General features: G+C 43.4%; 1 protein-coding gene across 2 annotated transcripts in view; it reads right to left on the bottom strand.

Moving 5' to 3' along the window:
- Positions 1 to 12,546, bottom strand: part of mdfi (MyoD family inhibitor) — a 91,695-nt gene extending 79,149 nt beyond the window's left edge. Inside the window, exons 1-2 of one of the 2 annotated variants that reach the window (XM_060845188.1) lie at positions 12,422 to 12,546; positions 11,961 to 12,098 (exon numbers count right to left, since the gene is read on the bottom strand). In XM_060845188.1, the coding sequence (XP_060701171.1) occupies positions 11,961 to 12,081 (121 nt within the window). In that variant the 5' untranslated portion in view covers positions 12,082 to 12,098; positions 12,422 to 12,546. The remainder of the gene's footprint in view (positions 1 to 11,960; positions 12,099 to 12,421) is intronic. The other variant, XM_060845189.1, reaches the window with a different exon arrangement.
- Positions 12,547 to 12,793: the final 247 nt, after the last annotated feature.

The raw sequence follows: 12,793 nt of genomic DNA, 5'->3' as shown, positions 1-12,793 counted from the left end.
ACATCCCCTTTCCCCACATAATCTCTCCAACATTGTCCTGTACAGGGCAGAGGGTGTGTGTGTGTGTGTGTGTGTGTGTGGTGGAGGGGGGAGCAGTGTTGGATGGAGTGGGGGAAGTTCGCACGCTGTGTGCTGCTGCAGTCTCCTGAACGGGGAGCAGACGTTAAAAACTCCAAGCCCCAGCAGAAAGGCATTTAATCGATTAACTGAATAATTGATTATCTGCACGAAATAGTGCCTGCCCATCACGTTCGGATAATCGTGGTTCCCCTGTATATCCTTATCTCAACACCCCTTCCCCCACCCCACTGCAGTGCTTATTTAAAGCTCCAGTCACTGTCTAAGTTACCAATTCACTGGCCCTGGACTGGATTAAATGGAAGCTATCCCAATGAAAGAGCTTGCTTTTACATAGAACATAGAACATAGAAGGATACAGGGCAGTACAGGCCCTTCGACCCTCGATGTTGCGCCGACCGAATCCTACCTAACCTATACTAGCCCAATAACTTCCAAATGCCTATCCAATGCCCGCTTAAATGACCATAAAGAAGGAGAGTTCACCACTGATACGGGCAGGGCATTCCATGAACTCACAACCCGCTGTGTGAAGAATCTACCCCTAACATCTGTCCTATACCTACCACCCCTTAATTTAAAGCTATGTCCCCTAGTAACACCTGACTCCATTAGCGGTAAAAGGTTCTTAGTATCTACCCTATCTAAACCCCTAATCATCTTATACACTTCTATCAGATCTCCCCTAAACCTTCTCTTCTCCAATGAGAACAGCCCCAAGTGCCTCAGCCTTTCCTCATAAGATTTTCCTACCATTCCAGGCAACATCCTGGTAAACCTCCTCTGCACTCGTTCTAAAGCTTCCACATCCTTCCTATAGTATGGCGACCAAAACTGCACACAATACTCCAGATGAGGCCTCACCAGAGTCTTATACAACTGCAACATGACCTCAGGACTCCGGAACTCAATTCCTCTGCCAATAAAGCCCAGTACACCATATGCCTTCCTCACAGCACTATTTACCTGGGTGGCAACTTTCAGAGATCTGTGTACATAGACACCAAGATCCCTCTGCTCATCCACACTACCAAGTAGCCTACCATTAGCCCAGTAATCCATCATCTTGTTATTCCTACCAAAGTGAACGACTTCGCACTTAGCTACATTGAATTCCATTTGCCACATTTCCGCCCAGCTCTGCAACTTATCTATATCCCGCTGTAACCTACCACTTCCTTCCTCACTATCCACAACTCCACCGACTTTTGTGTCATCCGCAAACTTGCTTACCCAGCTTTCAAGTCCTTCCTCTAGATCATTTATAAATATAACAAAAAGCAATGGTCCCAAAACAGATCCTTGTGGTACACCGCTAGTAACTGCGCTCCAAGATGAACATAATCCATCAACTACTACCCTCTGTCTCCTTCCAGCCAGCCAATTCCTAATCCAAACCTCTAATGTATCCTCAATGCCATACCTCTGAAGTTTTAGCATTAGCCTACCATGGGCTTTTGATCAGCACTGACATCACAGCCCCTGAAATAAAAACACTATCTCCTAATCCGCACATTCAAATCCCAAACCTGTTTGTCCCTATCCCAGTTTGGCTTTAGCTCAAACTGTAATCCAAAGATTATTATCTTTTAATGTTCCATTTTGAACCCCTTACACTCTCTTGGTGGGACCACATCACTAAATTCTATCTGGGTGGCTGGGAATCCTGCAGCAAGTAACTTCCCTCCTGACTCCTCAAAGCCTGTCCACTATCTACAAGGCACAGGTCAGGAGGGTGATGGAATACTCCCCACTTGCCCTGGATAGCAAGAGGTTTGACACTATCCAGGGCAAAGCAGCCTCCACTTGATTGGTACCACATTCACAAACATTCACTCCCTTCCCCACCAACACTCAGTAGCAGCAGTGCGAACTATTTACGAGATGCACTGCAGCAATTCACCAACGTTCCTCAGACAGAACCTTCTAAAGTCTGGTCATGGTGTTGTGTGAGGTAGGATTGGGAGGGGGTAGTGGTCCAGGAGCTGGGCAGAGAGCTGTGTGGTGGTGAGGATGGGCCAGGCTAGGTGCAGCCAGGAGGTGAGATCAGATCTGGGCAGGGGGCTGTGTTGAATCAGGGAGGAGGTTGGTGGGAGTAACTGGTGCCATGGTTGTGTCAGATGGGATGAGGAGATCAGGTTTAGAAGGGTTCAGGAGTCAAGGGGCTTTGAGAGGAGAGTCTAATGGTGAAATTGGGCCAGGGTGAGTTCAGGGTGTTGAGAAAGTGTTATTTTTTATGATCACCCAGGAGTCAGATATGGTTTTAATCTGGGCTAACACTTTATGGGTAACTCTCCACATAAATCCAAACTCTCAAACTCTAACTCAGAATCTAAGACTTTGTAGGAACCTCCCAGAGAGCAGGGGATATACCAGTTGGAAGATGGAACTTCCTGGACAATTTCCACAGAGTCACTGCATTGGGATATCTGTGGGGTCCTGGCGCATATCATAGAATATAGAACATAGAACAATACAGCGCAGAACAGGCCCTTCGGCCCTCGATGTTGCGCCGACCTGTGGACTTTTCTCAGCTCGTCTCCCTACACTATCCCATCATCATCCATGTGCTTATCTAAGGATTGTTTAAATCTCCCTAATGTGGCTGAGTTGAATACATTAGCAGGTAGGACATTCCACGCCCTTACCACTCTCTGTGTAAAGAACCTGCCTCTGACATCTGTCTTAAATTTATCACCCCTCAATTTGTAGTTATGCCTCTTCGTACAAGTTGACGTTGCCATCCTAGGAAAAAGTCTTTCTCTGTCAACCCTATCTAATCCTCTGATCATCTTGTATGTCTCTATCAAATCCCCTCTTAGCCTTCTTCTGTTTAATGAGAAAAGACCCAGGTCTCTCAGCCTTTCCTAATAAGACCTTCCTCCAGACTAGGCAGCATCCTGGTAAATCTCCTCTGCACCTTTTCCAATGCTTCCACATCCTTCCTGTAATGGGGCGACCAGAACTGTACACAATATTCCAAGTGTGGCCGCACCAGCATTTTTACAGTTACAGCATGATATTGCGGTTCCGGAACTCAATCCCTCTACCAATGGGGATCTACCATGGGCGGCACGGTGGCACAGTGGTTAGCACTGCTGCCTCACAGCGCCTGAAGACCCGGGTTCAATTCCCGACTCAGGCGACTGACTGTGTGGAGTTTGCACGTTCTCCCCGTGTCTGCGTGGGTTTCCTCCGGGTGCTCCGGTTTCCTCCCACAGTCCAAAGATGTGCGGGTCAGGTGAATTGGCCATGCTAAATTGCCAATAGTGTTAGGTAAGGGGTAATGTAGGGGTATGGGTGGGTTTCGCTTCGGCGGGTCGGTGTGGACTTGTTGGGCCGAAGGGCCTGTTTCCACACTGTAAGTCTAGTCTAATCTAATCTAATCTACCGTTTGGGGATCAATCCGGCTGCCGATGATCCGAGTTGGACACCCTGGGCCACTATACAAGTCAGGAGCAGGTGTCCTTCCTGCCTGCCTCACCATCAATCCAATCATGGCTGAACTGACTGTGGCCTTGATTCTACTCTCATGCCTTACTTTCAAATGGCGTCCTTTTGTTCTAGACTCACCCGCAAACGGGAAGCATCTTTCTAACATCTACCCAACCAAGGCCCCTCAGGAACCTTCTATGTCTCACTGAGGACACCTCTATCCTCCAATGGAGCGTAACCCAGCTTACACTAACTTTCCTCATTGAGTATCTTCACAGAAGCACCACAGGCTTGTTTTTAGTGAAGCTGGGTTACAGAATTAGCAGACCAGATCAGAAAGGCATTCCTGCATGCACTATGCAGATCAAATTTTACTCCATATCTAACCCTGTGCTGTTCCTGTCCCTGGAAGTGTTTGATGGGGAGAGTGTAGAGGAAGCTTTACTCTGTACCTAACCCCATGCTGTCCTTGTCCTGGGAGTGTTTGATGGGGACAGTGCAGAGGGAGCTTTACTCTGTATCTTACCCTGTGCTGTCCCTGTCCCTGTCCCTGTCCTCTCCCTGCGAGTGTTTGGTGGGAACACTGTAGATAGTGCTTTACTCTGTATCTAACCCTGTGCTGTCCCTGTCCTGGGAGTGTTTGATGGGGAGAGTGTAGAGGAAGCTTTACTCTGTACCTAACCCCATGCTGTCCTTGTCCTGGGGGTGTTTGATGGGGACAGTGTAGATAGTGCTTTACTCTGTACCTAACCCCATGTCGTCCCTGTTCTGGGAGTGTTTGATGAGGAGAATGGAGAAAAAGCTTTACTCTGTATCTAACTCCGTGCTGTCCCTGTCTTAGGAGTGTTTGATGGGGAGAGTGTAGAAGGAACTGCACTCTGTATCTAACCCTGTGCTGTACTGTCCTGGGGGGGTTTGATGGGCACAGTGTAGAGGGAGCTTTACTCTGTATCTACCACATGCTGTAACCATCATGGGGACAGTGGAGATTTGCTGTGGATGTAACCCTGTGTTGTAACTAATTCAAGACTGATGTTAAAATTAACAACCCTTCTATTTTCACACTCCCACTTCTCATCGAGGTGAACACAAAATTCACACAAAATAAACAAAAGTCTGTTTGCAATCCAGTCTCAATCCCTACAAAACAGGAAACATTTGAGCCAAATTCGATGTTGGCAGGAAAAGTGTCAATGATAGTCTCTCCGAATTACTGTGTTCCCCAACTCTGTCAAACACCTTGAACCAATCAACAGCATATTACTGTTTCAGTGTTACCGGTAATTAGGGAAACAAAATATTTATTTGTTTGATTTCTCTGTTCGTCTCATTGGAGGTAGCAGAGAGCTGGATCTGTTTGGAAACATTCTGCCTGATTCCTCTAAGGAACACGGCTTAATTTTAGCAACAAAGGCCAAAAGAGAAGCTGGAATAAGAGTTGCTGGATCCAATTCTACAACATCAAGTGGAATTTATTTCTTTACTTCTCTGCCCTCATCTCAAAGCCACTCACTGATTCATGATGCTGCCCTGGTGCTGAGTCTCCCCTGCACAGAGACCAGCTTGTGGTTACTTAACTGTGATAGGCATCACAGCAAGATTCTGTCTCCATCAGGCGGCTGTACGTTTTGCCAAGTGTCACTGGAACAGAGACTCTAGCTGATCCTCCAGGAAAGTGAAAGCCAGTTCTATCATCTGAAACAAACACAGCAAATGCTGGAGAAACTCAGCAGCTCTGGCAGTATCTGTGGAGAGAGAAACAGAGGGAACGTTTTGAGTCCGATATGACTCTACCTTGAATGATTTTTCTCAGAACTTCATTCTGAAGTACAGTCACATTAGACTCAAAACATTAACTCTGGTCTTCTCTCTCCCCAGTCATGACCAGACCTACTGAGTTTCTCCAGTACTTTCTGCTTTTCAGATTGAAAGTAGCTGCACTGTTTTGCTTCTATTGACTATTGTCTGAACCACCAGCTGAGCTTGAATCAGCTCAGTCAGAGCACAGCAGAGCAGATGCTGGAATCTTCCTGTTCCTTGATTATCACAGGGGCTCACACACATCCCTGCCTCAGTCACTAGGAGGCACCAATCAGTCTTGAATCAGGTAAGGCCGATGTCAGTGAGTCTCCTCTCTCCCCTAGGAACAAAGGAGGTCGGTTCAATCTCACTCCAGAAAACTAGACTGTAAACTCTTGGCTAACAAACCAGTGCAGTACTGAGGAGAGGGGGTCTTTCATTTGTGACATTAAGACTAAAGACACCACCCCACATTCTGTCCACTCAGCTTATGCAAAAGACTCACAACGTATCAAATCTCCCTGGTATCATGGATCAAGGTTTATCCCTCGTCCAACAGCACGAAAACCGATTACTGCATCTGGTCGTGATCACACTAGTGTCTGTGGGATCTGGCTGTGTGCAGATTGCCTTCCCCAATTCCCATATGACAATAGTGACTACACTTCAAAAGGTTTTCATTAGTTGTCCTGCAATAGTTTAAATGCATTTCCTGCTCAGGATCAGAAAGCTTCTTGTTGTCACTAATGAGACTGCCTTGAAACAGTGAGATGCCAGGGCTTTGGGAGTGTGAGGGGTGTGAGTGTGTGTGCATGGAAGTGTATGTATAAGTGTGTGTGTGTTTAGTTTATGTCAGTATGTGAGTGTGTTTGTGAGTGATGAACGTGCCTGTAGGGTTGTTTGATTTTGTTTGTTTGTTTGATTTATTATTGTCACATGCACTGAGATACAGTGAAAAGTGTTGTTTTGCGTGGTCCACAGGCAGATTGTACCATACACAGTGCATCGGGGAGCAGAACAGAGTGTAGAATACAGTGTTACAGTCACAGAGAAGGTGCAGAAAAGGAGATCAACATTAACATTTAAGAGGTACGTTCAAAAGTCTGATAACAATGGGGAAGAAGCTGTTCATATGTGTATTCAAGTGACACAAAACTCTACATGACAGAAAGGATGCCAATGAAATTCTGGATCACCGTCCTAGAAACTGCTGTGCAACCTCACTGTGCACTCCATGAACACCAGCAACATTTGTTTGATGTGATCACAAAGAACTTTCTCAGTGTCATTCTCAGACAGTGCTGTCCTTGACCACAGGCTCATTCACAATGTCTGAAAGGGCATCAGAGGCAGATTCATTAATACATTTTGAAAGAGATTAAATAAATTGGATAAACGTAATAGGAAGTGCAGGGCAATGGGGAAAGACCTTACATGAGGAGGGATGTAGTTGGGTTGGAGGCAGTTCAGAGCTTGGTTCCAGAGATGAAGTGTTTGTTTATAAAGAGAGGTCCAGCAGTTTAGACTAATACTCTCTAGAGTTTAGAAGTTTGGGAGGAGATCTAATTAAGGTCTATAAGTTTCTAAAGGGGGATTGGAAAGTCAATGTCGGGAGGGCGTTTTCCTTGTGGGGTAGTCCAGAAAGAGAGATCATTGCTTTAGGGTAAGCGGCAGTAGATTTAAAACAAAGATGATGAGAAATTACTTCTCTCAAAGGGTTGTGAATCTGTGGAATCCACTCTCCCAGGGTGCAGTGGATGCTGGGACATTTAGTAAATTTAAGGAGGAGCTAATAGATGTTTAATTAGTAATGGGGTGAAAGGTTAATGGAAAGCAGGGGAAGAATGTGTAGTAGTAGCCAAGAGAGGACCAGCCATGATCGTATTGAATGGCAGAGCAGGCTTGAGGGGCTGAATGGCATCCTCCTGCTCCTAGCTCTGATGTTTTAATATAAGAACTGGCGAATGGGACTAGTTGCATAGCTCTTTCAAAGAACTGGCAAAGGAAGGATGGGCTGAATAGTCTCTTTCTGTGCTGACTGATTCAATGATCAATAAGGAATTAGGAAAATTTTGAAATCTGAAGAGAAAATGCAAGGCAATAGCCAACATTACCTTGTGCTTTAAACCAGACCTGCCACCTGCACATTGAGATACTGGACTAGGGGATCTGTGCACATACACTATCCCTGATGCTGCTTGTTCCTCATCTCCAAATAACATTCTTCAACTGGTTATGTCCTGCGATGCTCCTTATTTACATTTGCACATAGTAAGTTATAAAATACAGCTCTCTAGTGCAGTGTCTACTCTTCACATGTTCATTCTAGACCGGAGCCTTCTCTCTTACTAATGTCTGAGTCATATCACCAATTACTTCAAAGTAATCTACCTGAATCTCATTTTACCTGATGGAACACCTGAGGTAAACACAATGCAAAATGTCAGAGAGTTTAATGGTAATGGTGCGCCAGCAACAATCGTCAAAGCAGGGATTAATAGCAAAAACAAGCAAATCACAGACAATTTGTCTAACAAAGCACTCTAATATAATAAATGAGAGAAACAGGTTGAACTTACATTACTTTGGGAAGGTAATGGTCTAGTGGTACAGTATTATTGTCAAACCATTAAACCCAGATACCCAGGTAATGCTCTGGGGACACTGGTTCAAATTCTGCTATGTCAGATGGTGGAATTTACACTCAATAAAAAGCTGGACTTAGGTGTCTAATGATGACAGTGAAACAATTGTCAGGGAAAATGTAGCTGATCACTAATGTCCTTCAGGGAAGGAAACTGCCATCCTTACCTGGTATGGCCTACATGTGACTCCAGACCCAAAAGCAATGTGGATGACCCTTAGCTGCTCTCTGACATCCACAGCCCATTAATGAATTTTAAAATAAACACACATATGTGGTTGCAAGGTGACTAAAGTTGGGAGTTTAAAAAGACATTTCAAAAAGACAGATGAAATGGAGAAAAGGTTGTCATTGCCCAGATAATAATGGTTACTGCAGGATAGGAGTGAGAAAGGATCTTGGTTTAGATACCAGTAAACAGAATCAATATGGGGAGAGTTAACAAATGTCAGCAAAATATACTGTATACAGCCTAACTTTAGTTATACTATCGGACAAAATGTAAGAATTCATACTAATATAATTTAATAGTTTTAATCTTCATATGGTGTGAATAAGTCAAATTGAAAAGATAATCTGGAAAAGATGTTTGTGGAATGTCCTGAAGCAGTATGTTGTGAAACAAACCAGTGAAGAGTCAAATAAAATACTGTGGATGCCAGAGATCTGAAATAAAGATAGAAAGTGCTGGGCAAACCTCTCATTAACACCTATTTTACATCTCAATCATTCCTTTATCATGATTAGCACTCCGTTTTGGCCTGAGCAGCCTCACCATCTGTTTCACTCACACCTTCTCCCCTTTTGTCAATAACAACTTTAACATCATTGATCTCAAAATGTTATTTCTGTTTCTCTCTCCATCGATGATACCAGACCTTCTGAGTTTCTCCAGCACCTTCTATTTTTGAACAATTGATGATGTTATATTAAACCTTGTACTGTGTAATGCGATCACGTTAATTTATAACCTCAAGCTAAACACTCCCAAGTGTCAGTAGTCATAATATGATGTGATTGCATATTAGGTTTAAGAATCACTTGAGTCAGCAAACATGCATCTTTAACTTAAATAAGCTTACATTGATATCAGTAGGCAAGATTGATTGGGAAATTGTTGAACTGCCATGCTGACTACAAGCAGTACAAAACATTAAAAGAAACAGTTAAGAATTATCAGCAAAAATATATTCTACTGTGAAACAAGATCACCCTGAGAAAAGTAACTAATCCATGGCTGACTAAAGAAAACAGATTAAAAGAAAAGGCAAGTAATATTGTGAAGAACCGGAGAAAGCCCAAAGATTGCAACAGATCTTGAAACCAGTAAAAGCTGAACAAATAGTTAACAAGGGAGAAAATACACGAGCAAGAAAGATGGTAGAGATATTACAAAAGTTGAGAACAGAAACTGAGAACACTAGTCTCTTCAAGGCTTTGACAAGAGAAATTATGACAGAAACAGTATTGTGCAGAAGCAGACCATTCAGCCCATCAAGTCTACACTGACACTCTGAAAAGCATCCCACCCAATCCTGTATTTCCCATGGCTCACCCACCTTGCCTGCACATTACAGGCAATTTAACATGGCCACCAAACTACAAATCTTTGGACTGTGGGAGGAAACTGGAGAACCCAGAGGGAACCCACACAGACAATCACCCATGGGGGGAAATGAACCTGGGTCCCCAATGGTGTGAGGCAGCATTGCTAACCACTGAGCCACACTGCTGCCCTAATGGGGCAAAAGGAAACATAGAGTCATAAGATCAAATGTTTTGTCTCTGTCTCAACAAGCAGAAGACAGTACCAGCCTATTGGGAATCAAGCACCTAATGAAAAAACTTAAAAGTAATTCATTATGAGTTTAGAAAATGTACAGTGAAACTATTGGGAAGAAAAGGTTGATAAATCCTGAGGACCAGAGGCAATGGGTGTATTGTTGTGATCTTCCAAATTCCAAAGATTGTAGAATAGTCCTAGTGGATTGGAAGATAGAAAAACTATCACTACTACTCAAGAAGCAAAAGAGAAAAAGAAAACAGAACTTTGAGACAGCTGTACGCAAGTTGTTGGGAAATGCCGGAATTTTTATTACAGAGCATTCAAAACACTGAAACAAACCTAAGCGATCAATGATTTTATGAAAGGACATTGTTGACAAATTGATTAGAAATTTCTGATTTGTATCTAGAAGTGTGAGATTATTCAATTTGGTAGGAAATCAGAATACTTTTTAGTTTTGCTTATTCATTCATGGAATATGGATATAGTGGATGGTCCGCATTATTGCCTATCCCTAATAGCCCACAGGGCAATTAAAAGTCAACCATACTCCTGGAGTCAAATGTAGGCCAGACCAGGGAAGAACAGGAGATTTCCTTCCAGGAACAAGACATGTGGGAACCAAACTGAGTTTTACAACAATCAATTATCTTACGTTTTTATTTCAGTCATTTTTTATTGAATTCAAATTTCATTTGCTACCCTGGTGGGTTTCAAGACCATGTCCTTCTAGCACTGGACTCTGGCTCTGAATTTCTGTGCCAGTGTCATTATCACCATGCTGTCACATCATGAGAGAGCATAAAATATTTGTATTTGGGTGTATTTGGCTGTCTTTGTTTGAGAAGCCCAGAAAGTTGGTATGCAGTTCTAAAGAGCAATGAGAAAGGCAAATAGCATGTTTGCATTCCATAAATAATGGCTTGTATATTTACTGTTGCCTTCACAACTTCAATCACAGACTGTTTTACCATCAATACATTGCAACAAGAACAATATTTCAAATGTTTGTAAGAACTATAGGAATCAATTTCACACAACAATGTTCCACCTGCTGGAGTGAGATGATGGCCAGATGATTTGTTTTGATGTCGGTTGAGGGATTGATATTTGTTAGTTTTATTTGTACATTGCGAGCTGTATTCAGGTAGTAAGTATTAATTATGGTTGTTGGGCTTTATGCATGCCTGTAATCTGTATCTAAAAATTAAATCTTTTAGAGTGCAGAGAGATTTGGCTCCAGTCCTGTCTTTGTCTGCTGACGTTGGACAGCCATCAACCTAGAAAACAAACCCTGGTTTTTAGAGAATAGTGCCATGATATGTTTTGCAGAACAGACAAAGAAAGCTTTGCTGTCCTATCTCATACCCCAGCACAACTCCCTGGTCTGGATTATGTACTCAAGCCTTTGGAGTGGAGATTGAGTCCATGACCTTCTGACTCAAGAATAGGAGTGTGATCCATCAGAGAACAGCTAAAGGGCTAATCTCTGTTGGTCATGGTGCCTAATAAAACCCTGCTCACTCTTGTCAGGTTAAATATCCAACTTTTCATCCGAAATATTAGATCCTTTCAAACATACAACTTTCAGAAGCTTCAAAAATACAAAAAAGATACAATCAGATGAACGCTTTGTAACTGAGTGTGCTGTAAGACTGGGGTGTGCCCTGTGTGTCTCCGTCTGCTTCGCTACACATGTATGTTTATGGTGCATGTTCTATCCCAGTCTGCTCTGGCTCAGAGTTTGTGCATTTCTGGGTATTGAGGTGTCCATTTCGTTATCTCTGAAAGTTTTAATTGAGCAAATGTATGGGTTTTACAATAAAACCAGAACATTTCAGAAATATTCCATTGGCTTGGCTTTTCTGTCTTTTGTCTAATGTCTGGACATGATTTATTTGTCTGTCAGTGTGAATATTTATGTTTTATAGGTCTGTCTCTCAGTTAAGTGTCTCTATGCTGTTTATACCTGTACTATACAAGTCTGCGTCAGTGCTCCTCATTGAGCCCCTGTTCTTGTGTGTCTTGTCTCTTTAGTATCTCAGTGTATGTTGCATCTCATATTGTCTGAGATGTTTACTCGCTTTCTCTATATGTCTGTCTCTCTCTAACCTTATCTCTTGTTCCTGACTCTTTTGCGTATATTTCTGTTTCTCTCTGACCTTGTATGTCTGTCTTTATCATTTCTCTCTGAGCTCCTGTACTCCTGTCTCTCACCGACGCTCTGCGGCCGCTCGGTCCTCCCCCTACCTCTATCCCGGGACGATCCCGTCTCCTGTGCAGTGGGCGATGGCTCTTGTTCTTTGGAACTGCAGCGCCGGTGATTCTCCTGAGACATTGAGACATCTACTGCAACTGCAAACGGAACACGGACAACCCGCTCGTTAAAACCTCCCTTTAAACATGCCCTCCTGGACAATGCGCCACTCAATCATGAGCAACTTGTCTAAACTGGACAGCAAGCCTGACTCTGGCATTACTGGGAAGCTGCATTCATCCGCCTGAAACTTTCTCGCTCTCTCTGAATGAATCATTTCGGTTTGAGTTTAAAATCTTTTATAAATCTCACCGATCTGACTTCAGCCAAAACTAGGTACCTCAGAAACTTTTACAGCTTTAAGCTTATACTTCTCCCCCTTCCTAACAATAAAATTGTTAACTTTTGTTTTCAGACTTACTGCAGGTTTAGTTCTCCAGTGAGATGGTCTGCTAACTGGAGCGTGTTCTGGGCTGTCTCGGGCTGTTATTACAGCCCTGGCCCCTTTCACATTCCGTCTCTCTGTCCCGTTCTCTCTCTCTCGCTCTCTCTCTATGCCTTCCAGTGAGAGGCGGAAACCGCCCGCTTTTCGGATCTCTCAGTTTCCTCCTACAGGATCTACGTTTCGAAAAGAAATCTGCAACTCACTGAAAGTTTACTCAGTCCCAGAGAGAGAGAAAAAAAACACAAATAAATCTGGCAAGCGACGCACTGCGTCTCTGTAAAAACCTGAGAGTGGTCTGGAAGGGAGCAGAGAGGGAGAGTCAGGATTATTTGCCTGGTTTGATATGAA

This window comes from Hemiscyllium ocellatum, chromosome 26 (assembly GCF_020745735.1).
Source record: "Hemiscyllium ocellatum isolate sHemOce1 chromosome 26, sHemOce1.pat.X.cur, whole genome shotgun sequence".
Lineage (NCBI taxonomy): Eukaryota > Metazoa > Chordata > Chondrichthyes > Orectolobiformes > Hemiscylliidae > Hemiscyllium > Hemiscyllium ocellatum.
This window is presented reverse-complemented; position numbering and strand designations above follow the sequence as displayed.